Source organism: Cyanistes caeruleus, chromosome 12, assembly GCF_971803275.1.
Source record: "Cyanistes caeruleus chromosome 12, bCyaCae1.hap1.1, whole genome shotgun sequence".
Lineage (NCBI taxonomy): Eukaryota > Metazoa > Chordata > Aves > Passeriformes > Paridae > Cyanistes > Cyanistes caeruleus.
In genome coordinates, this window is record NC_141712.1 from 17,254,157 (window position 1) to 17,280,605 (window position 26,449).

At 40.9% G+C, this 26,449-nt stretch overlaps 2 protein-coding genes across 3 annotated transcripts in view; one reads left to right on the top strand and one right to left on the bottom strand.

The window, feature by feature from the left end:
* The window catches only part of BCO1 (beta-carotene oxygenase 1), a 61,839-nt gene that overhangs the window by 979 nt on the left and 34,411 nt on the right, over positions 1-26,449 (top strand). The window contains exon 1 of one of the 2 annotated variants that reach the window (XM_023934533.2): positions 13-1,679. The exons of the other annotated variant lie outside the window; for it this stretch is intronic. The gene's annotated coding sequence lies outside the window, so the exon portion shown is untranslated. Of the gene's footprint in view, positions 1-12; positions 1,680-26,449 lie in introns of those variants that run through there. 2 annotated transcript variants of the gene reach the window in all.
* Positions 648-26,449, bottom strand: part of PKD1L3 (polycystin 1 like 3, transient receptor potential channel interacting) — a 39,191-nt gene continuing 13,389 nt past the window's right edge. Inside the window, exons 10-43 of the mRNA XM_086848200.1 lie at positions 26,039-26,144; positions 25,227-25,434; positions 24,497-24,617; positions 24,102-24,243; positions 22,970-23,170; positions 22,661-22,806; positions 21,998-22,192; positions 21,044-21,169; positions 19,636-19,818; positions 18,531-18,655; positions 17,602-17,728; positions 16,576-16,710; positions 15,716-15,941; positions 15,247-15,440; positions 14,619-14,849; positions 14,296-14,397; positions 13,922-14,100; positions 13,439-13,585; positions 12,744-12,943; positions 12,365-12,588; positions 11,632-11,845; positions 10,455-10,683; positions 9,501-9,732; positions 8,985-9,081; positions 8,177-8,317; positions 7,283-7,468; positions 6,110-6,437; positions 5,878-6,011; positions 4,853-4,980; positions 4,359-4,519; positions 3,468-3,678; positions 2,849-2,950; positions 1,539-1,670; positions 648-773 (exon numbers count right to left, since the gene is read on the bottom strand). Coding sequence (XP_086704326.1) covers positions 648-773; positions 1,539-1,670; positions 2,849-2,950; positions 3,468-3,678; positions 4,359-4,519; positions 4,853-4,980; positions 5,878-6,011; positions 6,110-6,437; positions 7,283-7,468; positions 8,177-8,317; positions 8,985-9,081; positions 9,501-9,732; positions 10,455-10,683; positions 11,632-11,845; positions 12,365-12,588; positions 12,744-12,943; positions 13,439-13,585; positions 13,922-14,100; positions 14,296-14,397; positions 14,619-14,849; positions 15,247-15,440; positions 15,716-15,941; positions 16,576-16,710; positions 17,602-17,728; positions 18,531-18,655; positions 19,636-19,818; positions 21,044-21,169; positions 21,998-22,192; positions 22,661-22,806; positions 22,970-23,170; positions 24,102-24,243; positions 24,497-24,617; positions 25,227-25,434; positions 26,039-26,144 — 5,739 coding nt within the window. The remainder of the gene's footprint in view (positions 774-1,538; positions 1,671-2,848; positions 2,951-3,467; positions 3,679-4,358; positions 4,520-4,852; positions 4,981-5,877; positions 6,012-6,109; positions 6,438-7,282; positions 7,469-8,176; positions 8,318-8,984; positions 9,082-9,500; positions 9,733-10,454; positions 10,684-11,631; positions 11,846-12,364; positions 12,589-12,743; positions 12,944-13,438; positions 13,586-13,921; positions 14,101-14,295; positions 14,398-14,618; positions 14,850-15,246; positions 15,441-15,715; positions 15,942-16,575; positions 16,711-17,601; positions 17,729-18,530; positions 18,656-19,635; positions 19,819-21,043; positions 21,170-21,997; positions 22,193-22,660; positions 22,807-22,969; positions 23,171-24,101; positions 24,244-24,496; positions 24,618-25,226; positions 25,435-26,038; positions 26,145-26,449) is intronic.

A 26,449-nucleotide genomic window follows, 5' to 3' on the forward strand; every position in this document is an offset into this window, starting at 1 on the left:
AGGCCAAGGCCCGGCTTCGCGCCCCGCCAGCCCCGGGCGTGGGGCGGCCTGAGGGAGCCGCCATGTTCCGTGCGCCGCCGCGGCGGAGAGGGAGAGGATTTATCCAAGCTGTGCAACAGTCGCTCGATGTTTATTAAATAAATACAGGCGCCAAGTCTACAGAAAGTGCACGTGGGACGTTTCGCCTTAGGGTTACCCCTATTTCTTAGCTATTACTCCAGAATAACACGCCGGCAGCGCTTTGGGAGTGAACACGGCGCCGTTTTCCCAGAATCACAGAACAGGCCGAGTTGGAAGGGACCCACGAAGATTGAAGTCCAACTCCTGGCCCTGCAGAGACACCCCAGCAATCCCACATGTGCCTGAGAGCATTGTCCAAATGCTTCATGTATTGTCCAAATGCTCTCTTAGGTTTGAGGCCGTGCCCATTCCCTGGGGAGCCTGGTCAGTGCCCGAACACCTTTCCCTAATACCCGACATAAACCTCCCCTGACACAGCTCCAGCCATTCCCTTGGGTAAACCCATTTTAAGCAGAAGCCGTAATAACCTAAGCTTATAACCTAGCCTAACTCTAAGCACTGCAGCTGATAGCAAACAATTAAATACTTTGCCCACAAGCAAAGTGATTTTTCAAGGTGGTCTTCATTCACTCGCTGACAGGTTGTTCTAGTTGTTCACCAGTGGCCGGCTTCTCTTCCTTCTTGCATTTTATCCCAAAGAAACTGAAGAGTTTCATTACCATTAGATCAACAATCTCCTCTTCTTCTGAAGCCTGAAATAGTAACAAGTTGCTCAGAGGTGCACACCCAAAGTGGATTTAGTCTTTGCTGAAGCCAGGGCAAGTTGCAATACAAAATCTCTTCTCAACAAAGCAAACTTTAAGCAGAGCATGAGTGACTGCCAAACAAAACATTGTGCCAGTATTTTTATCAAGACAGAAGCCCCAGATAAGTATGGACACTACAGAAATTTTGGCTGTCAAATCCCATGGAAATCTCTCTACAGGAGCCTGGAGTGCACTTGCCAGCTCCCAAACAGCTCATGGTATACACAGTGAGACACTAGATGAAGTAAATGAGAAAAATGAAATATACATCCTGTCTTCCATCAGTCATATCCTTTGTTTTAATTTCCCTTGGCCTTATTTAAAACACAGAGGAATTCCGGGCAGTACTGGAGTGCTAAGATGGATTTCACATCACACTATCAATAGCTTGAATGGGTCAGGCACTCACAGTGAGAGTTTTAAAAGGAGCTGTAAAGCCCCACACACTTCAATAGCAGTTTTGGCACAGATTTCAATATAGCCCAGCACAAGCCTACGAGATTTTTGATGGATGTAGCATGCAAACAGAAGGCTACAAACCAGATCTGAACAGGGATGGACAGTGTAAATCTGGAAAATCTAAAGTGTACTTCCTGAGCAAATGTTGCCTTCTTAAGAATTGGACTGAATTTACATGGTTTTCATCCATGGTTGAATACATAAGTACTGACCAAAAAAATGTTAAAAGCAGGAGAGCTTAGATGAACAAACCTGGTAATACTTCTGCTCCTCACTAAAAGCAACCAGAATCACCGAAATGAACAGATTCAGTACCACAAATGTCATAAAAATTATGCAGGATCCAATTAAGAAGGAGCCTAAAATTGGATTGTAGTCCAAGACCTGTATAAGGTAAGACATAAAAAAAATCAACCAAAAAAGTGTATATACATACCTACATACATACATAAATACATACATACATACATACATACATACATGCAGTTAAGACCCAATAAGAAGTCTGTCACCTTGAAAATTGTGTCTAATCAATTATGATATATGTATTATACACATACATTAATTTTCTACTCTAGTATTGTCCTTTGTTGATATGATATCGTATGAAGACAACATAATATTTTTTTATATATATATATGTGTGTGTGTGAATATGGGCAATCTTTGGAGGGCTTTAAGTATTTGTGTTTTATTGTAACAGTATGACAGTTTCACATGAAAGTTGACAAGTGTGAAGATCTATTTATCCACAGAACAGCTGAAGCTTCCTAATGCTTCAGCTTTCAAAATAGATTAAATCCCTGTATGCAATTAATTTATTTTACTATATGCTTTACAAAGAAGCACAGTCAGGCTGTCAGAGACACTTATAAACCAAAGGTTGTGAAAAATCAAAACACTAAATTTCATATAAGCTACAACATAGGAATATATTTTCATTATTTACATGAGTGGGATGTGGAGGTAAAAATGTGCTAAATTACTGATCTTCAAAGCTACCCATATCCTGTTTGATCCATGGTCTAAAAACATGCATCAAAGAGGACTTTAGAGATGTCCAAGAATTAATCCACAAAGAAATGTTCAAAGGATGTTGAAATATTTAAAAGATCTTACTGAAAAAGTGGTATATGTAGAATAACAAAAAAAAATCAGCAGGAAGTTTTTTTGTGGAAGGTCTTGCCCTTCTTGGGATGATAGAAGGGGTGTTCAGAACAAACACAGGGCTTTGCTCGCATTTCTATCTGTAGCTTTCTAAGGACATTGCTCAAAACTTTTTGTAATCAATTAGTAACATCTGTAGTTGAAATGTGAGCAGGTTTCTTAATGAAAGGTTCATTATGAGCCTCCTTGTGGCCAAAATAGGACATGGAAGAGGTTTCACTTGATGTATTTTTCTTGCTCAGAAAAGGTGGCTGCTTTAGGAAGCTGTGAAGCTTGCAAAATTAGATTAATGTTTAACACTAATTGAAAGTTCTTCCATTTGCTGGGTCAAAGCATATTTGATAGCTGATGTGACAATTGCATGGCTGTAAACTTCCCAAAATTAGATGTGGTACCTCCTCGTAGTTGAAGATTCCCAGCTGAAGACTGACCATGGTCTCTGCCGAATCAAAGAGAGTTTTGTAAGAGTAGAGCTTCCAGCCAAATATCAGGTTTGCCTGCAGAGGACAGAAGTCATGTCTTTTGTCGTGATCAGAGTCCTTGCTGTAAAATGTGTTTAGCTTGAAGACCTTTTATCACGGATATGAAAATGTCTTATATCTGCTCAGCCTGCCACTAGATTTGTAAAAAAGATGATTATTTCCCACTTATAAACTAGTCAAACAAAAAATGGCACTTTCTGAATGCTCCACAATTTAAACATTATCCAGAAAATCTTTCTTCCTGTACTTTGTTCTTTGTCATATCTATTACACATAGAGAATCCTTCTTTTTCAGCTTGGTGTTTGATTTTTCACTAAATTTCAGTTTGCAAAGAACAGACAAGTGGATGTTTTAACTTCTCTTTCACTCATAAAGAAGACTTGGACTCCAAGCTGCTAAACTTTTGACAGGCAGCTTTATTCCCTTTTACATGTCAAAGCTATATAATGCTTTAGCATTCAGAAATAGTTGATTTAACCTGACAGTACCTAGAAGCCAACTGCAGACAAGAGAAAGCACCGTGGTACTCACAGCAATGGAATAGGCGAGGAACATGATTGCAATAACAGTGATGAATCCAGAGATATCACCCCATGCCCTCCTTAGTGTTGATGTGATCATGTTCAGTTTTGGGTTAAGCCTCAGCAGATGCCACAGTTTCACTGTGGAGAGAAGCACCAGGAATGCAATCAGGTAGCCAAGAACGGCATCAGCTCTCGCTGTTTCACTGAAGCTTATGGAGCTGTTAGGAAAAAAAAGAAAATACATAATATACCGTGCATACAGAATCCTTTGAAGTGCATAAATGGGTATGCTGGAAAAGCCAGTCACCCTGTACTGGGGTTTCAGACCTAATGAGCTCCTGCTTGAGTGTTCCCACCTGCACTTCCTACTGTGTGCACACAAAAAGCTCACTTGTGCATGGCTAAGATTTTTAAGGAGAAGAGGTCTAGGATGTAGCCCAAATTCTACTCATTATCCTGTGATTCTATTGTCTCTTTCCTGTGTGACCATTTTTAAAAAGATGTTGTCATTTTCAATTCTGTACTAAATATTCCATTGGTCCTCTAACCAATGGCTTTTCATAACAAAGAACAATGCAGGTTATGTGCTTTCTGGGATGATATCCTGTAGCAGAAAGGCTTGTTGGTTCACAAGAGGGTGATGCAGACAGAAAAATAGGAGCTAAAAAAGGGAACTTGGTACTCAAGTCTGCTGGATTTTATTAGAGCAGTATCAGAAGAAAATCCTATTGCTGACACAAATCGAGGCCCTGACACACTTACAGTCTTCATGAATATATAGCCATCTAAAATAGCAATATCTAGCACAGACAAGGTGCTGTCTGGGAAGAGAAAAAATATATTTATTTCTGCATAAGTAGCAACAAAAAAGGATGCACTAAATAGCATTAATACTTACTCCTCCTTGTGTTCCTGGTAGTAGCTGATGTCTCGGGTCCCAAGGACTGTCCGTTTCACAAACACTGACAGAGCACTCCAGCTAATCAATATAATGGCCATCTCCAGGAGATTCCACTTGCTGTGGAAGTATCTCCATCTCAGACTCTTCAGCAGCTTTCCCTGTGAGGAGTTTTACTGTTTCAGTCTCTTGACTCCATATCATACAATGCACCTCTGAATATTAGGGCAATGTCTTCCACAATAAAGCAGACTACTTTGCATTAATAAAACCACATCTTACGCTAGTTTCTCATTATCTTTCTCAAAAACAACATCCAAGCCAAATGAAGTGTTGCCTTCCTATTATTTAATACTGACACTGTATCTGTTCAGTCTTCCATTTTGTAGCAACATCAGTGCTACTGAAATCAAGTACAGTCCTAAAGCTTTTGTAAGTGAAATCAACAGCAGGCACAACACAATGCTCTCAGCCAAACTTTCCATTGGCCTCACCTGTACTATCATGTAGTACACAATGAAGAGGAAATAAATTACTTCTGCTGCAACCACAAAGATGTGGAGGCTGTTGGTGTAGGGGTAGAGCCGGACACTTTGCAGCTCTGCACTTGTGAAGAAGGCCCCTAAAAAGCAAACAGGGATCACCTCAGGGCTCCTTCTGCTTTCATTCAAACAACTCTATTCACCAGTGAGAATTCTGTACTTGCTTTTACATCATTGTGAAGCTGAATCCAACCATCAAACTAAGATTTAGACTTGACTATGTAACTCTATAAGTGTTTGAAATTTTCCTCAAACAGGAATTTCAGAGCATCAAGGCTTTTAGAGTGGTAGTGCTTGTCTGCTTGAGTCTTGTGTGATAGCACAATAGTAATCCCAGCAGGACTGAGTTTGAATTGGACTGCAAATGCAGAAATACAGCAGGAGGACTTGGATTTTTTTTAAAAAAGCTGAATCTCATTCCAAACCTGAAATGAGCTCAGTCTGGGCATTATCCAATACTTGGACACACCCTATGGAGGCTGCTGCTCAGACCAAATGCTTTTCTATGGCCTCTAAATCAGAATCTGCTTGCACTAGTCCCTTTGTTGTATCGAGATTATGTATTACATGATTACATAGATAAATATTAGAGGTCATCTGGAAAAAAAGAGACACGCTGTTATTTGTATTTTTTGTCTTAATATTGTATTGATTAGCAGAAGTGATTAGGAAATAGAATTTTTCTTGTTCTTGTGTAAATTCTGGAGATCAAGTTTCAGTATAATGTTTTCACCATCAGCAGATGATCACAGCATAAGCAAACATAAGATATTCCATTATGGTCTATATTACTGTGATGCTGCATTTTTCCTAAATGGTTTAGAAAATTTGCATTGATTCTCTTGTGATTTGATTTATTAACACACTTGTCCTTAGTGAAGAAAGAACGAGGAAAACACTGCTAGTGTGTAAATCTACCTTCTGTAGGTACACTGCCTGATGTCTTCAGAAATGTATAACTTAGGAAAGGCTCTCACCTAAAGCATTGCTTTCAAACATTAGACTTATAATGCAGAAAAGGTTCACGTTGGCATTGTAGACTGTGAATTCAACAAACACTGCTCTTGTGAAGGTGTCAAGCCAGATGTTGTTGAAAAGGTATTGGAGAATTCTGCCAAAAGAATGTGTAGTCAGTGATCTACTTCATACGGGAATGAGACAGTACCACAGGGAGGATGCACTGATAATTTACAAGAACACAAGTGGTACCTGGAGGCATTTATAGGGTCAGTTCCCAGGTGAATCACATATCCCCCTCCGCTGTATATGGCAAGTTTACCCCAGCTGGGGTGTCCTCTCAGTTTGGACTGACTCTGATATTGCCACGCTGAGCTCAGGTCAGAGGAGTTATCAAAGACTGAGGTATTCCAGTGCTCCCCATAAATGGATGTATCTTCTGTTTGTAGGGAGTATGGAGCGTGACATTCCTCAACTATGTGCTGGAGTCTGGGAGAAATAGGGCAGGTGTCTCCTTTCACTCTTACTTGGCGAATTCGAGCGCTACCCACCAGCTTGGAATTGCCATCTGTAATGAATCCTAAACAGGAGATGGAAAAGAGCAGCACTGGCAATATGACAAAAATAATAATATTTCTTAATTTTATTTATGATTCACTGATGCATTAATATTTTGCCATATATTCTTTTCTCGGAAACACCGTAAGCAATATAGTCATGAAAATGAAACCCTCATGTTGATTTTAACTGGGGTCTTAAATAACATTCTCAATAAGAGAGTTCTGTGTCACCCCCATCTGTATTTTATACAGAAGGAAAGTGGGGCCTGCGGGAGAAAAGAGACTCACCTCGAGTCCCATAGAAGAGTAGCTTTATGCAGTGTTCATGTGGCCTGTCATGTCCAAAGAACAGCTCTGCTAATATATCTCAATACTCACCCTTAAATGTGAGCTGGAAAATGGCTCATATTTTACTGGATATGGCATTTAGAAACATGCTGATATTGCATAATTTGCCTTCACATTGACCCAAGTTGTGATATGAACAACTCTCCTGAGGAAAAGCATTATGGTGCCACCTGACTGCCATTCTGGTTTTGTTGTTTTGTTTTTTTAATTATGGAAAGAAGTGTAAAACTGAGGATATATCTGAATATCTGGAGTAAGTAATGTAAAATGTGAAAAGTTTAGCATTGCAATGCATAACTTTTGGGTTATGTTAAATATAAGGAAGATATCAGGGGATGTTTAACTTGGGGTCAAGCTGTGGGGTTTTGTTATCCACTGGTATTCATATTAAAAGATCCCTTGCTAGCCTCATACACTCACAGTCCCTTTCTCCACTCAAATATGCAAGCTAGAGATAAGCATTAAAAATAATGTTTCAGAATCTGGCAAACAGAAGGGAAGCAATGTGACTCTGCACCTTTATATGATCCATAAAGATTTTTGAGTAAAGTAGTGTTCGCCCACGTGAAAAAATCCTGGTAACTGTAGACATCGTGGAATCCATCCGTAAAGCTGTCCTTAATATGCTTGTTTAAATAGTAGGAATTGGGATCTCTCTGCCCATAGGCAACCAGTAACAGCATCCATAAAAATCCCAGATAGGCTGGAAAGAAAACAGGGAGAGACAGCACATGTGAGCTATTGCTTACCAATAATGTTCAAAATAGATTGTATGAATGATTGCTGCTGCCAGCAGCCATTAGGCCAAGGAGGTGCTTTGTAGACTCTGAGTGGCCAGTGCTAATGAATGCACCCAAGCTGCTTTAATGTGCAGCAGTTTAAGCGTTTCACATTTGGAATATGAGTAGCAGTCAAGAAAATAAGTTGGAAGGCTGAAGAGAAGTAGTCATGGCAGCTCCAAATAAAATGAGTAGACTAACTTTGTTCTAAGTGAAGTTGAGGTAATTTTTTTTTTGCCATTGATTTTAGAGGAAATAAGACAGGGACATAAATCATTATCTATAGATACTATCTGCTTTTAGAAAGATGCCTCCATCTTCTCTTTGATTTCAGCTTCATTAAGTACTAACCTCCTCCTTTTATCCTTTCTACTTTTCTTTAATCTCTTGTGTTTGTGATGTGTTTCTTTACCATAAAATGAAGCCTTAGCCACACTTTTATCTCCAGCTAATATTTCCACCTCCCTGCAGCTCCAGCTGCCATGGAACAGCCTGTATCTACATCACAATGTCTGACAGAAAGCTGAAGATATGCCAAAACTTTGTCACCCAAGAGAACAATATTTTCGCTGATGTAAAATTACTGATGAGTATTACTGAATAAAACAAGATCATTTACATATGGATAATACCGAGGATTTCTCTGATGAGGGCAAATGCTTTCTGCTCCTTCATGCAGCTGATTTTCATTTTCTCCACATCAGCAGCAGGAGGTGGCCGGTAAATATTGCTTCTACTGTCCCTTCGGACCCCAAAGAGAGTGTGTGAATCACCTGTGAGGGAGAGCAGTGAACCCTGGAATTAGTCATTTAATGATCCATGTCCTGCTTTTTGTTTGTTTGGATTTTCTAAGGGAACGGTTCTATCTAATGCTTTCCCCCTGAATACAGAGGATGTGATTTAAAGCAGTTGTAAGGCAAAGAGTGGGGAGGGAAGGAGCTCACAAAAACTGTGTATTTGGTTTAGGACCATATGTGGTCCAGGTGTTTCTCTAGGCTGAGCATCTCAGAAGGTGCTGTATTCATAGCCTGAGGGTGAGCAGGGACGAAGCTGTGGATCAGATAACTTTGCTGTGCCCTAGGATTCCTGTCTGCTAGTGAAGGCTTTATTTAGATATGATTATGACTGCACAAGCCTCTGTTCAGTTTAGGGGAATAATACAGATAATTGTGGCTGTGGAAAAGTATGTAACCTGAGAACCTCCATATAGGGCTTAAAGGATGTGGGAAATTTCTTTACGAGAGGTTTTAGTTGGATAGAGAGCTACCAGTCTACATGAAGGGTGTGTTTTGCACGGAGTCATTGTCACTAGGCTGTGGAATAGTTACAGGTTTTGTTGCAAGCTAGTTGAGCTTAGTCACATATTCATTCATAAAGCCCTCCAAAAGCTTAGAGAATTCTGCACTTTCTTTAATAATTTTTAACTTTGCAGGCAGTTACCTGGTGCAGATAAAGACCCATCAATAGCTGTGTTTTCTTCATCCTCATGTTCCACGTTTTTCAGAACCAGAGCAAAAAAAGCAGCAAATCCCAGCACCTGGAAAGAATCAGCTATAGAATCACCATATTCCCATATCATATAAAGAAGCCTTATGCTTTTACCTGGATCCCTCTGGATCCAGGCACTGCAGGAAAACAGTTGAACTCTGGGTTTGTTGAACCCATGCAGCTGAATCCCATAAACAATGCACAGTGCTGGGGTTTGTCCAGCTAAACTGATTTTGTGACACATCCTCACTGATCAGAAACCTCATTAAACCTTGACAAAGCAAGGAGGGTGAAATTAATGGAGTTAATGTCAGCAAAAAGTAACTCTGCCTGCTCTTGTTTTGAGGGCAAAGACTTCTCATTTTATATGTTAAATCCTGTAGCTCTTTAGAACGTGTTACATTTTCTTCCTGCAGTGGCAGCAGGTGAGTTCATCTCGGTCAATGGTTGTATTTCTGAGGCTCTCACCTTTAAGGGCTGTGTGATGAAAAGACTTTCCAAGAAGGAGATGACCATGGAGATGAGCCACTTGATGGAGTTCTCCTTGCCATAATGGAGTCCATAAAGCATGGTAAAGAACCCGGACACACCGCTGGTGGCTGCCACAAGGAACCAAGCAATGAACACAAACCACCAGGGTAGCCCTCTGGGAGAAGAATTTTTCTTGTCATCACTGGGCAAGTTTGGAGTATGGGACCACCTTGGAAGTCAACCAGAAGAGAAAATAAACCACCAAAATCACAGTCATCAGGATCACTGGGAATAGGCAACATCTTATGATATAAAATCAAAATATTAATTAAAGCAGTTATATAGGATATATGGATACCAAAAAGTACGGTGAGAAAAAATGAGGAAGTGTGCAGAGATCAGCTAAAATCAAAATAAATATGATGAGCCTATTTACTCCTCAGTTCATGCATAACTGAATCTCCAGTAGAATTATTGACAAAGCTTGAGTGCATTAAAGCTCCTGGATGCATCTCTTGTGATCACCATAATGTTCAAGTGATGTAATTAGTGCAATTTTTCCTCAATACTTCCAACTTAATTATCATATTTCACTGAACTGTTTTTGTCTGGTTATTATTTTTTCTTTATCCATACATTTTAAGAGACTTCTGTAACTTTGGAGCTGGGTGATTATCCTAGCCCTTCACTATCACATAGCATTGTATTGTAACTTTCCACTTTGGAAACAAAAATTACAAACAGCAATGATCTGTCGCTATTGCCTTTGCAGTTCACAGTACATGGATATGTCTGTAGCTCCTGCAGTGGTATAGTAGTAAGACTAATTTTACAGATGTAATAGTAGTTACCTAGCACATGTTAAGCAGTAATTATTTGGGCTCTGTCATCCTGTCCAATTTTGATTTTATAACCTGAATTTACTTATACTGAGAATGAGAACTGGCTTACCTCTCAGTGATGGATGTTGATGAGCAGATTTGGTTCTCCAGGAGGTTCTTCATGTGCTGGACCTGACAAACAGCTTGTGTGTAACTCTGAGGCATCTGAAATTTATGGGGCCCCAGTAATTCCAGCTCCATCTCTACCTGCTGGAGTTGCTTGTACAAGCAGCGATGGTAATCACTGTATTTCAGCTGGTCACAAGTTCTGTTCTCTGGAGTTGGACTTCTTGTTTTTTCTGCAGATAAATATAAAGATTTGTTTGTTTATTTATTTATTTATTTCTTTAGAAAATAAATCCTTTTTAAAAACTGTTCAATACAAAGGGTGGTAGAACTGGAGCTACAGGTCATGAATGTGATGAAGACTAACATTTGAAGGGACATGTAAAAGCAGCTTTATTACTAGAGCTTAATGCTCTTCTGCTGGAATGGCCTGAAACCTTTTCCAGAAGGCAACTGAGTTAAACAGCAGTCCTAAAAGCTTAATAGACAGGTCTGATCAGATCAACTTTTAATTTGTTCATGGTGTACCTGTGCAATTAGTAGATTGGAAGACTCCCTGGAAAAGCCAAATGGCTGTCTTAATGAAATCAGTGAGGTTGTTTTTACTCATATATTCTTGTTAATTTAGAGTCAGACTGAAAGGAACAACAGCACAAGGCCAAGAAGAAAAAAAAGAACAGTTCAAAAAGACTGTGAAACAACTGATAATTGTGAGTTTTTTTGCTGGTAGATACTGATCCAGCACCTGAGCCAGACTGATAGCAAACATTTGATTCTACAGCACAAGAAACAGAAATTTCACAGTTGCCTTTATTTAGTTGGGTGCTCAGTGGTGCAGTGAAAGAACAAGAGGCAATGGGCACATCTTAAAACATGGGAAATTTCTGAACATAAGGAAAAACATAGGTATTGGACTCCAGAGTAAGTTGCTCAGAGAAATTGTTAAGTCTTCGTCCTTGGGGACATTCAGCATCTGACTGATTTGATCTTGGGCAATCCTGTTCCCGCTGACCCTGCTCTGAGCAGCATGGTGGGATCCAGAGATCCCTTCTATCCTCAGCTATTCTGTGATTCTGTAGTTGCCTTTGGGTCAGAATGTAAGAAGAGCTTGGATCATCACATCCAGTGCTATCATCTTCATTGCAAGGGTTTCAGCAGGCATTTCACAATGTGTTATTTACCTTGGATATCCATAGCACCCAATGTGACAATTATGGGGCCATCCTTCCTGCTCTCATCATAAAACCCTTGCCCAGCTCTGTTCTGCTGACAGATGATATCCTCAACCAATGACAGGAGTGTGTTGATATTCATTGATTTTTCAAGGTCTGGTGCTGAGGTGAGAGATGGAGTCTTCAGGGCTTTAGAGAGTGAGTTGGCAATTCTTCTTATGTCCTAGGAAAGACAGCAGCAACACAGCAGTGACTCTGGCTGCAGTGGCTTAAGCTGATGTGATCTGACAGAACCACTGGCTGGGAGCTGCACCAACTGCTAAAATCTCCAGAATGGATAAGAATAGCACATCCTACAGTGCCGGATGTGACAGACAGATTTCAGTGAGTTCAGCGAGGCAGCTTTTGGGGTTCAAGAGGGCAGCATGCCTGCCTGAGGACCTAAGCTGAGAAAGATGTGGTCCATGATACCTTTCATCTTCACTGTCTTGTTTAGTGTTTGCTTTAACACCTGAACACAGTGATTTGGTCACACACAGTAACTGTGCAGGGGTTGGGACGTACAAAGACAGACCTTAATGAAGGATTATATTTAGGTGGGTAAATGAATGCTTTGCACCAGTGATAATTGGCTTTTCTCTTCAGACAGGCTTGAAGGGCATCGGAACAGGGAAATTTGTGGAGCTGGGGAAGCCGGTAGTGCGCGGCAGCAGAGGGCAGTGCAGGACTCACTGGGACTTGCCTTTGTCACGGCCTCTGGCGTGAGAGAGGCAGCTTGGGTGGCCCCTGGGGTGGGAGGCAGGCTTGGGGACACTCGGCCACTCTTTCCCGGCTTCTCTCTGCCCGGCTGGGCTGGCCGAGGTCGTATGTTCCTGAAGATCTGCACAATGAGCAGGTTGATGGGGAACATGAGGAGGGAGCTCTCAAAGCCAATCATCACTTCCTGCCATGTGAATTCAATCTTACCTGTCAAAGTCAAACAGAGCAGAGAAGGAAAAATAACCCCAGGCAAAATAAACCATCAAGTCTCTCTCTTGTGGAAAAACCTATTTATTCAATTCTTGCTTCCAGATTCTGCTGTCTTTCTATTTGCCTGCCCAAGCAATGGTGAGGATTGTTACCCAAATCCATTTTCTGCTCAGCAGGATCCTTTGGCACACCCCAGAACATGATGCTGGTCAGCATGGTGCAGAGGAGCAGTGAGAAGCAACAGGACACTCGCTGGGCTCGCGTGAAGGAGCTTCGTGGAGAGCGGCTGAAAACCGAGTACCAGATGTGCCCATCCTGGAAACCCTTGGAGGTCTTCATGAAAAACAGATTGCTGGGAAGGAGAAGAGGGAAATCAAATGGATATGTAGAAAGGAGAAGGAAGAACAAAGCCCTAGTTCAAGGTCCCAATCTGTTCATGCTTCTAGGCACTATCAGCAAAAGTAATAGCTAGGTGAAATTAGCAAATATCATGGCTTAATTTGCATGGAATGGTCATAGCTATTTATGTCCTTTCCTTTTGGCCACGGCATAGAGGGAAAGTGAATAGTTCCTCTTTAAATTGTTCAGAGAATTTCACCTAAGAGAAGATGTTTGGGTTTCTGTAGGTTTGTCAGGCTATCCTTCTTTAGCACCAATATTTTCAATATGGTAATGATTAGATCTGTGTAACCCTCCTCCCTCCCTCCCTTGTTCAGAGCCCTTTAAGGACAGTGGAAAGACCTTCCTTGTTTTCATTTTTTTCTAGGGCTTCGGTCTATTTTTTTCATGCTTGTTTTTCCAGACTGACTGCTATCAAGAGTAAAAAAATCCATGAAATAGGAGGTACCTGAACTGCTTCATGTCCTGTTCAGTTGCTACTGGGAATACTTTATCTAGGACACATTCTCCAATATCAATGGCTAACCAGGAGTTACAGAGGAAGTACCATTTCTGATCCCATGCCAGATCATGGACTAATACTCGATTCACATACCTGTTGAAGAAACACACAGGGCACAGTCACAAGTCACAGACCTCAACAAGACTGTGGAGGACAAACTCTGGCTTTCAGCTTCTTAGGGTAACTAAACAGTAAGGCACAGGACATATCCCATCCTATACTGGACATGGGATATAGAAAACACTCCTGGTCCTGCAGTTTAGACTGTGATTTGGTCTATTCAGCTGCAAAAACTAGAATCTAACACATTCTTTTCTTTCTAGAACTGCAGAAAGGATAATTTTCAAGTGCTAGAAAAGTAAAGCTGTTGTCATTATAAAAAATTATTTGTGGATTTTTACTTCCCAGCATCTCCAGACCGTCACTTACCAGGATGGACTGTCACCTGAATTATCATGCCACAATCTAATACTCTGCAGTTCCCCAAGAGGGAAGAAGGTACAGAGGAGGAAAACATCCACTCCTCCACGTTCAAAGACTGGTGTATCAGGATCATTTAGATGATGGGGCTCACTTTCTCCATCCAGTCCATAGAGGGTGAGGGTCACCTGGAAAATAAAAAGGCAAAATGAAGATTTGCACATCTCGATCCTATGTGTGATTATTTCTCCTTTCATCAAACCTAAGGGCTTTCTGGCTCAGACAGTGCATTTGAACTGTCCTGTTTAATAGCCTCAGGTGCTCCATTATTCATCCAGCTCCCTAAGGAAATAAACTCTCCTCTCACACAGTGCCACTGATACCTTGGAGGTTGTGGCTGCGCCACGGCGGTGTCCTGTGAAAACTGTCACAAGGTAACGATATTGAGCAAAGGGGTCATTGTCTTCCAGGACTGTGATTTTCACCTGCAGAGCCACACAACACGAGCAACATGTTAGCTGTCCTTTAAGTACAGATTCCTGAAAGCTGTGAATAGGAATTTGTGATCTGGTGAACAATTTTTACTTGCCAGTGAACAGAGAGGTTCAGGGAAAGGAGTAGGATTGGTTAAAGACTTCATATTAAAACAGGCTAGGCATGGTGGGAATTGGCCTGAATACACTGACTTTATTAGCTGGAGACTTACTTTGGCATCATCCTGGATGTCTTTCCTTCGAGCCCAAATAACTACAAGCACATATATCAGAAAGATGCATCCTACAGTTGTCACCACCACAGGATTGTCCACAAATGTACCAAACAGCTGTGTTGTTTTGCTGACATCTATGGCATTGGGTATGACAAAGAAGGAGCTCCCAAAGAAGGTCAGATGGTTGCAGAGGCACTGTGTGCTGCTAGGATTTGTTTTTGGTCCTACCTGAAACCCAGAAAAGATTCCTGATAAACATCTGGCTTCAAAGTATTAGATAACTTACAAAGCAAATGAAAAGACAGTGCTGAGATTTGTAAGTTAGTGTAGAGAGCTGCTGTGCATCAAATTTTTCAGGGTCCAATAAGGAATATTATTTTTAACACCTAACCAGTGACAGTGGTCTTGTCAGAATGGTTCAGTTTATTCTTATATAGAAGTTCATTTCAAAAAATAGAAATGGGAATGTTGTTTAAAGGTTAGTTCAACATGACTAAACTTCTTAAGTTAACTAAAACATCTTAGAATGATCTTGTTTTATGGTGTCACTTACTACATGACAGTGGTTATGAGGGCTGGCTTTGAAGTGTGTAACAGACACATTGTTTTGTTTTGCTCTACTTACATGACATCCATAGCTGCTCCAGCCTCCCTGGTGCTCGTCCCAAAATGCACAGCGGGATGCAAAGCAAGTGGCATTTATGGTTAGCCCATTGTAGACTCTTGAATCCATTCCTGTATCTTGTAAAACCATGAAATAGTAGGTTCCTTCTCCAAAAATTAGTTCTTCTGGGCTGAGAACCCAACTGTTTGTCTCACCTTGAACATAAATATTTTCATTTCAATGCATGTATAGAAAGCCTAATTCAAAAGTATGCAGCTGTATTGCATGTAATAAATAAACCAAAGAAACAGACGTGAAATCATTCTTAGCAGCTCATTGATCAATTCATCCCAGATCTTTTCTCCTGTTAATGAACACTTTATTCTAGAGATTGGAACTTTGAAGCATCAGGTTTCTTTCCAGCTAGACACCTGAACTCATGGTCAAGGCTCATTCTGCAACTTCATGGGTCACTAACCACTTGTCTTACCTCCAGAAGTTTTCTTATAAAACAGATGATTTTTCATATCGTAGTTGGTTTCATTTGGGTGATAACCATACCCCAGGTAAAATATTAGTGGGATGTCATGTTCAGATTCCAGGTGGATCACTACAGATGTGTTTTCTGAGGTAACATTGACTTGAAAAGTGCTATAATTGCCCAGATTCAACAGAATCTTATCTTCCTGAGTTGCTGAAAGCCTTGGTAACATGATCTGTTTTTAAACAGAAAGACATAGGTTTAAATACAGAAAAGCATTTTTCTTCTTAGCATGCAGCCACATGCTAGATTATCTTTTTCATAACATCAGGAAAGCATGGCCAGCAAAAACATCACTTTCAAAGTAGTTTTCCTGATAATGTCAACTAACCTCTGAAAAGTTAATTTGAAATCTGTGTAGACTCATCACAAAACCTATGACCCTTAGTGCATTTCTGAACTGAGAACTGTGATTATGACTGAGGCATTGGCTGCATGAAGTGCATGTATGAATGATTTCGATGTCAGTTTATACATGGGCTAGGAAGCAAAAGAGTAGTACAGTGGTTGGATGATGAAATCAGACTTCACATTGTGCTTTGGGATGAGTGTAATCTGGAATCTATTTCCACAACCATTAGCATTCTTACATTCATTTAAAGGAAGAATAAAATGTTATTGTTATTTCATTCACCACATCACATAAATCCCTCCATCACAACTACAGACAGCATCAGCCCATTATCTAATGTAATGACCACTACCAGCATTTGCATCCACCTCACAAGTGATAACACAAATTATTTTGTTAATGGAGAAAGGAAAAAAAATGGGAAAAGAGTGTGAGAGTTAGGAAATAGTGGATTTACCTCAATGTTCTCTTTGAGGTTGCTGACTGGTATGATCAAACCATCCAGACCAGTTAGACTTAGACCTCCCACTGTCCCACTGATGTCAGAACTGCTGTCACTGGAGAAAAAGGGATTCATGGCAAAGCTCACCATCTGTTAGAAGAATTAACAATTAGACAACTGAGCTATTGTCAGTATTTCATTTTATTCACACTCTGAATTGCTGAACAGTGAAAGCTTGAGCTCAGACCCAAATAGAAGTAGACTTCCAAGAAGTCTGCATCCAGATTTAAATAAAATTCTACCTTATCTCTAAGGTGAGTCTATAAACCTTGAAAGTGATTTTCATTCTGAAATGTGTACAACAATCGTTATTGTTTCCATACACTGACACCTTTTTGTCAGAGTTGGAAGAGGTGCAATGAAAAAAATGTTTGCAGGTATTTTAGGGGTCTCTTGAGAGGGTCAAATCAACCAGAGAGATCTTCAGAAAATTTATTATGAAAATATGGCAGTTATATGCAATCTATTGTTCTGAGGGAAAAAACACCACATCCTAACTCAGATGGGGGATGTGCTACCATCAGCCGATTTGTCTCTTGCAGGATCTGAGTGCCCCACACTCAGGTGTTTCTCGCTGGAATGAAAGAAGGCTGCTGTAGATTTGTTTGAATGTGATATGGACTCTGAGGTGTTGCATCCCCCTCAGAGCATAAGATGTAAACAAACAGCAAATAGATTTGTAGGTATTGATTCATTCCATTGCCTGCTCCTGCCATGTATGTGTGAATCAAAGTGTATGGAAGGGGCTGATGGGATGGGGAATTTAAGAATTCAGTTGTCCTTAACTTGCTGAACCAAACTCATGCAATTAAGATAAAAGAAGGCTTCTTTGACCAATAATTTCAAATTATTTTACTGGCATGACAAGAGGAATGACATGGGCTCCTGTGTTTATGATGAAAGGATAAATGATTCTAAAACCATTATATCAGGAATGTAAGCTGGATATCAGATAGAGTTGGATAAAAGCTGTTTACTTGCCCTTATATCCACTGTTTCACCATCAACTCCTGGAACACTGAGAGAGGAAGCAGGCGGGAGAGTAAAACTGGCAGAGCTGGAATTGGAGATGTTAATGGATGTACCATCCATGTTTTCTGCTCGTAATCTGTCCAGTTAGGGTTGGGCATAATAAGCAAAGCAGAATAAAAGAGAAAAAAAAAAATAAAGGAAAAAAGTCACCAGAAAAAACCCAAACATTGATAGCATGGACTTCATATCTAGAGAGAAATCTTTCCCTCCTCATGAGTACAACTCAGTTGCAAAACTATTTCTACGTATTCCAGTAAATACTTCATAAATTAATCTCTCCCTGATGCAGTACTCCATGTAACATTACCATAGAATCATCAAAAAAAGGGGTGGAATTGGCATATCTGGAGAGGAAGTTTTACCAAGGTGTACTTATCTGAAAGTTGGTTTTTGTGTGAACATGGTCTTGATTTGAATGCACAGTTTGATGTGGATGAAAAACAGGCTCTCAGGGAACAATTCAGGGATGATTATAGGGAATGGAGAATGCTCGTCAGGCTCCTCAGGATTATATTTGCTTCTGCCAAGCTGATTACAGTTCCATATAACATGTCATTATAGGGAACTTAGAAAAGGAAAGAAACCCTTAGCTTGCATGACATGAGTTTTCTACATAATTTCAAAGTGACTACTGCCTCATTCAGGAAATCGTAGTAAATTCTCTGCTGGTTAAAGAACACACAGCATGTGAATTTCTGGGGTGATGTTCCTGGAGTCCAAGCTTCTCTTACTATCAGTCACTAATAACAGCCTTGTTGCACTATTGAAATTGTCATTATGCTACAATATTTAGTTAATTCTGAACATTCTGTTTAAGCACAATGGAATTAACATTTGTGGCTCTCAGAAGCTTCAGTGGGGGACACTGTAGCTGTTACCTGTGCATGTACATTGTGGCAGAGGGAGAGGTGAGGACTGTTGGCTCATCACCCGGTGCCTTCCCAAACAAAAGGGCACTCTGGAGATTTTCAACTGTGCTTAGGAGCTGGTGTGACACTGAACTCTGGAAAAGGATTGGCAGAGGAAACTTACAACAAAGGTACTCAGGATCATGAAGCTTCACCTTATTTGTCATTGCTACCATTTAATTTTGGTGTCTTACTAAACTGACGAACTTGGTGATGAGATTCCTAATCTTAGAGAAAGTTACTCTATTACAATTCAGTTTTTGTAATTCTCATTGAAACATTGTAAATGGCAAATAAATGCCTTACAGATTTTACTTTTATATTGTAGTGTTTGTAACTTCTACACATTGCAATTATAAACATTACATCAATCAATATATTGATGTACTTTTGTGTATTAATGCCCTTAGCTGCACATGTTAGTGTTTTGTTACTTGGAAAAGCAAGACCTAATTACATATCAATTGTGTATTATTAGTGGGTTATTGTTGGGGAACTCATCCAGTTCATATTTCATCCTTACTCCCTTGCAGTGACAAAATTAAAATAGGTTCAGCCCAGGAAACTCACAGAGTTAGCTGTGACAATTCACATACAGATAGGAAAGGGTAGGACAAAATGAATGTTACATCTTTCTGAACAGATAATCAGAGCTTTCTGCGAAAGTGTAAGCAGCAACCAGAGCTGGTTCAAGCTGTGAAGTAGTGATGGCAGTCATGAATATTTAATACCTGTGGCTTCCTTGAATTATGGGGAAAAAGGAGGGGACAGAAGCAAATCTGAAAAAAATCACAATGTTCTTGTCATTGATTAGAGGTCAGAGCTGATGCTGTGTTTTGTGTCCTGTTCAGCTTTCAATGTAACAAATCTTAAGCAGTCTCTATCATTTTCATTATTCAATCTAACATATCTAACTGGGGAGAAATTTCCTCTTATATTCAAATCCATCATGTTGTCACAATGAATTCGTCCTGGTGCCAGTTTAAAAATACAAGAGGCACCAGAGATTTTTAAAAACCTCCCAGAGCAAATATTCACACATGGAACGGTACAAACTGGACCAAATCTAAATTACCTGTTCTGCCTCTGGCACTGAAGCGTTCCCAGCTCTGATTTCTACAGAAGCTTTAAGAACATTGCTCACTGCATTAAACAGATAGCTGGCTGCTTCCTTTAACTCCTGACCATCTCTGCTGTGCTCTGTGTTCACAGCAAGCAAGGAGGCACTGACATGTTTCAGAGTGCTGCTGGCTTCCACCTGCATGAGAAACACAGGGAGCAGTTTATATGTGCTGGCACTGCAAATGACAAAAGTGACACTTGTGTCATTTACTGAATATTGCAACGTCAGTAATCTCTTGGGACTATTAGTGGATAATGCCGTTTTTACTATAATTATCTGTGCTAGGGAAATAGTTCAAATGCTAATAAAGATGACATACTATTTGTTCACCAAAATGGAATACAGGCATGAAAATGCTTCTACAGATGTAACCCATAAAAAGATAAATAACATCTGAAGGAAGCTTGTCTGTCAAACTCTGGGCAAGGATAGCTTTTAGATTTACAGTAAAGTAGTAAATTAGGTTATATGTTTCGATCTTAGTGCCAAAGTGCTAAGTGCCAAAGGAGAATGAGTTTTACAGTTTTTATTTTGTGCCTGGATGCAGCTTTGTGACTGGGAAAGCACTGGCCAGATTTTAGCCCAGGACAGTGAAGGAACCAAGCAAATTCACTGCAGACTTGGACACATCCGTCCCCACAGCCTGTGAATGCTGCTCAGCCTTTCTGTAGGGTGAGGGCTGGACCTGAGCTGTGTTCTTGTCTTGCCAAAGTTAACCACATCCTGCTGAAATGCTCCCAAGCCATTGTCTGGCTCCAGCTCTATAATACATCAGAAATCAGGACAGCTGTTTTTATTTGGGAAACTTCCCCCAGTGACAGTTTGTTCTATCCTGCCATAGGCTCACCCCATAAGCATAAATAGCACCATCTACTAACAACATCTTGTTGCTAGACAAGATTCAAGAGATACTTTTGTGAGACCAACCTGCACATTTGTGCCCACTTCCTCTGGGTGCTGACATGTTCCTTGACCATTGCTTATGTGCATTTTATGCAGTGCCAGGATCAGGGATGAATGAATGTGGGCAATTCTAGAAAAACCCTCTTGGGACAGTTCTTCAGGGCTCTAAAATTGCTTTACAAGAGAAAACATGCACCCTGGCATGTTTCTGACTAAAAGTTAAGGATTCTATCTCAAAAAAGTATGATAAATGTAATGGTCATAGCCTGGATTGTAGAGATTGCTGAGACAATATCAAAAAAGTCAAAATGCTGCTGGTTAAGATACACATGCTGGTACAGTTGGAAAAATGGGTAAGAACAGATAATTATAAGGCACTGAAACTCTTCCAAGGTCAGTGGGATAATTAGAGTCTCTACTATTAGTGTGAGGAGATATAGGATGGATTGCTTCTTACCTGTGCTGAGACAGACAGCTCTTCACTCCTGTAAGTGATTTCTTTCAATACCTCTGACATCTTCAGAGCAGTCTGCATTGATGTTATGTTAACAACAGAGAGAGTTGTCAGCATCAGCCCTCGGAGCTTGGGATGAAAAGGGATAATTAGGCAAAGGAACAAGATGCTAATTAGGACTGTGAAAGTAGTGCTGTGTATTGACAGCCAGGCTTTGCTGTAAGTTATGCAGTAGAGTAAGGCTCCACAACAAGAATCATTTGAGCTGATATTAGCTCTACTGACAAGATGCCACTTGCCCTAGTAATTATATAATCATGAGTTTTATGTTACCTCCCAGCAGAGAGAATTCATACACTTAACATCCATTAAGAGCAAGGAGAGTTACTTGTGAGAATTTGTACTAATGTATGTGAATTACTGTGTAAATGCCACTTCCAGAGAAAGCAGAGCCATGTGTGATTGATGTTATTCAAATAATGAATCTTAATTGAAGGATACATTCTCTAGATCTCTTCATCTGAGGCACTCAAAGCACTGTACAAATATCAGTTTATGACTGAAACATCAACTGGTGACTAAAATGGACAAAAGAAAATTACCTGCCATCTAGTGCTTTTGGGGGAAATTAGGATACTTATCCCACTGGAGCTGCCATGTTAATGGTTTTTAAATTGCTTTGGAAAATCAGGTTTAGATTAACTAGTTTAAATTAATGAAATAACAATTGAGAGTTAACTGTTTTCCTGATGAGTGATAAAACAAATAATTTATGTAGACAAGTAATGTAAACTAGCTGAAACCAGTGCCAAACACTGAGACAGATGCTAGAAACTTGAAACCTTCATTGATTTCAAGTGGTGATATGTGAGATTTTTATTACTTAGGAGCTGTAAAAGAATATGAGGAGTTCCATTATATGACATTGTACTAGCAGAAAGCAAGAGCTTTGCTGACCTCTTTTCGTGTATTTGTCTGTAAAGACATGTTAAAACTTTCCTCCTGGATCTGCTGATTAAGGACAGATGTTACTGACTTGTACAGCTGGAAAAGACTCATGCTGTTGTTCCCATCTTTTAGGATGGTGTTTGCCTTCTCAGATATCACAGCCTGCAGGGTCAGGTTCCCATCCATCGTATCTGCAGGTCCAACCTGATGAAGGAATCAGATATGATCTCAACATTGCCAAGGCTGTTAAAATTTTCTTTGAGCAGCTTCCATGATCATTTAATGACAGCCTAGATAGAGTGAGACATAAAACTTTGATATTCTCCATTTTTGATGTTTTATTTTTAAGGGCCTGATAAGGGTCTCCTTGCTGTGGCACTGGGGAAGAAGCAGGAGTCTTTTGGGGCCTACACAGTGTAATTCCATACTCAGTAAATAGGCTTATGCTGCTCAATCAATGTCCAAACAATTCTTGTAGACTTCTGTTCTAGAAAAAAGGGCAGTGGAAGGTCCTTTGACCTTGAGCACACAGAGTCTCTGTTAGATAGAACAATGGTGATTATGGCACATTCAGAAGGAAGTTATATATCTAAAACAGGAAGAAGCTCCAAAAGTCAATTGTGGGTTAGTTATCAACTTGAGAGTTCTTGAAACTTTAATTCTATAATGTACCTTCACTGAAGCATTTGTTTGAACTCTGTCACCAAAGTTGTTGCTAACAATGATTGTCACATGTAAAATAAAATTATTTTCCTCTTCTCCAAGTGGAAGATAAACTGGGAAGAGTTCAGGATCCGGGCTACAATCCAGGAGAGAATCTGAAATGGGAAAGAAGGGGTCAGACACCACAGAGACACCTCCTGCTCTCTGAGAACAGGGGACTCGGGGCATGGTCCGTCATGAGCAGTCTCCCTGCAGAGCAGGGCAGGTTGTGCCTTTGCTCTTGTTAGGAGAAGCCGAGCACTTCTCCTGGGGACTTACTGGGTGTCTCATAGAAGCAATATGTGAGCTGCCTGCTAGGACTGGAGCGGCCCGAGCGCTCCGAGCCGGGGGCGCTGCAGGAGACTCTGAAGGCGGTGAGCGCGGAGCCGTGCCCGGGGCTCACGGCACAGGCGGGGCGGTCGGGCGGGGGCACGGTGCTCACCAGGAACGAGCCCTCGCCGTAGCCTCGCTGGGTCATGCCTGGCACAGGAGAGAGCGGAGCATCAGCCAGGGCCGTGCCCGGCACAGGAGAGAGCGGAGCATCAGCCAGGGCCGTGCCCGGCACAGGAGAGAGAGGAGCATCAGCCAGGGCCGTGCCCGGTACAGGAGAGAGCGGAGCATCAGCCAGGGCCGTGCCCGGCACAGCAGAGAGAGGAGCATCAGCCAGGGCCGTGCCCGGCACAGCAGAGAGAGGAGCATCAGCCAGGGCCGTGCCCCGCACAGGAGAGAGAGGAGCATCAGCCAGGGCCGTGCCCGGCACAGGAGAGAGCGGAGCATCAGCCAGGGCCGTGCCCGGCACAGGAGAGAGCGGAGCATCAGCCAGGGCCGTGCCCGGTACAGGAGAGAGCGGAGCATCAGCCAGGGCCGTGCCCGGCACAGGAGAGAGCGGAGCATCAGCCAGGGCCGTGCCCGGCACAGCAGAGAGAGGAGCATCAGCCAGGGCCGTGCCCGGCACAGCAGAGAGCGGAGCATCAGCCAGGGCCGTGCCCCAGCGCTCTGCATCGCGCGGCTGTCTGCTCCGCCACCTGGGCCTAATGAGGAGTGAAATCCTGCTACTGAATAGACCATAAGAGCAAAAGAACTATCTCAAATATGTTAATGTTTGCGTTATAAAGCAAAGCTCTATTATTTGATCAAGCATTTAGCGTAACTTCGTTTCAGGTGAGCCTTAACAAAATTATTAACAGCTTGGAGTAAGGTAACTGAATTTCTCTTGCTGTGCAACACCCAAGAACAAACTTATCATTACTTTAAAGAACTCACATATAAAGTAACACCTTTCAATTTGTGGATTAATTTACCTTCATATTTATCAGCGAGGCTATGCACGTGTGACATCAACATGATGTCATGTCAGCAGAAACTGCCTTAAAGGAGTCTGTAAAATGCTAAAAATCCTGTTAGCCCCTACCTCTTACTTTAATCTGAAAAGCTTCTCCCTGTGTCTGCAAGAAGGAGCTGGGAATTCTCAATACAGATGTGTTGCTTTGAAGCAAATTCAAAGAGTTCTGCTGGAAACCAATCAGGCCACAGGCTGGAGGGAGGGTTGTAGACTGGAAAATCAGACAGAAAAGAACACATGGCAGTAGAGGCTCTTTGCTGTTCTTTCTGTTGTGATTTATAAGGAGCAGGGTGGCAGTTTGGTGCCTTTCATTATAACCCCTCCCAACCCAGACACCCCCTTTTCTTGGTCATCACTAGTATTTTCTAAGTATCCACTTGACAAAATATCCCTCTGAGGCCATACGGCCTTGTGGATATTTATTTTTGTGTGTGCAGTATTTCTGACAAATCTGGTGCTCTCACCTTGTTTATGAATGTGTTATCTAAATACCAGTCATAAGATATTGTATGGGAGTCCTCCTGTCCAGAGACACTCAAAACAACTTCATCACTAACATTCACTGGCTTGCAGTTTGCCTCACACCTGTAAAGAAGTAAGATGAGAGTTACACATAGTATGAGATGTCTGGGAGAAATTTGATACTTACCTTATGGCATTTATTCCTGTTGTTTCAATGAGGTTGACACATTGAAATGTCCAATGGAAGGATGCAGTGTGGTCAAAAACCCTAAATTGATTCTTGGAAGAATGCATTTCAGTTCATAAAGGGATTGTGTTCAGAAACATTGACTGAAAAATGCAGCAAGGCTTATTGGTCAGTAATTTTTATAATGGTAAGGTGTAAATGGATTTAGAACAGTAAGTTTTCTGTACTGTGAGGGTGTTGAGATCCTGGCATGGGTTGCCCAGAGAAGCTGTGGATGCTCCATCCCTGGAAGTTTTCAGGCTGGGCTGGATGGAGCTCTGAGTAACTTGATCTAGTGGTATCCCTGCTGATGACTGAGGGTTGGAACAAGATGATCTTTAAGGTCCCTTCCAGCCCAAACCATTCTGTGATTCTTTGATTCTATGACTCTGTGATTCTAAAAGTACAATACCACTTTATTATCATTATTATTGGAAACCGTGGACTTGCACTATGCTTGTGCAGTAATAATATTAATCTGTGGACACCAGGGTTTAAAACCAAACCTGATTTCCAGTTGCAGTTCTTGTTTTGCAGTCACATAGAGACATTGCTCGTCCTGCCTCTCTTCACTGCCATGGCTTTGGACCATAATCCTGACAGTCACTGCTGATTTCGGAGGAGGAAGGCAGGAAGGTGGGATTTGCACCTTGCTTTGGTTGATTAGGATTATCTGTTGCTTCACACATTCATTCCAGGCAGGCCAACAAGCTCCTGCAGAAACATTTCCTTTATGGTTAGAACAGCATGTTATAAAGGACTTTCCTGCCATAAGTTTAAAAAAGCTTTATAGACAAATTTCTTGAACACAGTTTAAAGAGTTGGTAATCTGGATTCAGAGTACAGGCTTTTCCAGAGTCATGTATGAGGTCAGGGATAATTATGGGGTTAGAAACAGATGGCTTGAATCCCAATCCTTTTTTCAGTCAGAAATGTTTTTGCATCATGTTTAATGGTAATTATTGCTGTTTTATTGAGACACATGTACTTTGCAAATGCTTAACTGTGTAAATCACTTGGGACAAGTCCTTGGCTATGAGAGTGAAACTTAGGACAGGTAAATCTTCAAAAACTGAGAAACTGAAACCTTTGGGAGAAGACAAATTGAAGTACTATGCCATATTATATACCTTAATTACTTTGGTGCTAAAACTAGGGTTGGGTAGAAGGATATTCTTTATGTACAGTGAGTGGCAAACTTAAAAACCAGGAAATGAAGCATCCTTAAGTCAGATTTTCAACACTGGGTCTGACACAACAGTGAGTTTGTTACTCATCAAGTACAAGTTGGTAAAAAAACTTTGGGAAATGCACAAACCACAGGTCCAGAGAAAACTGGAATTATTGTTGTTGTCTGGCCAGCCAAGTGTAACAGTTGTAAAAGGATCCACATGGCGACTCGGTTTAATATATATTCTGTGATCCTAAATAAGAAGTAAATGTATCAGTTAGAACACAAACATGTATAAACACACATATATGTTGCTTCTTTATAATGAAAATGGTCTGAAAGTTTAGACCCCAAATCACTGGATGCAGATCTGTAGTTTAAATGATCTTCCCCTTATCAGAGATAGTATAGAAGTAGAAGCTATGGGAATAGAAGTAGATAGCACAGAAAAATTGTGTGGTAAAATTTTCCCAAATACAGAATTGGTTTAGGAGTGCAGCTCCCATTTTCAAAACTAAGTACTTAGGAAATTAATTCCTATTAAACCTTCACATGTGG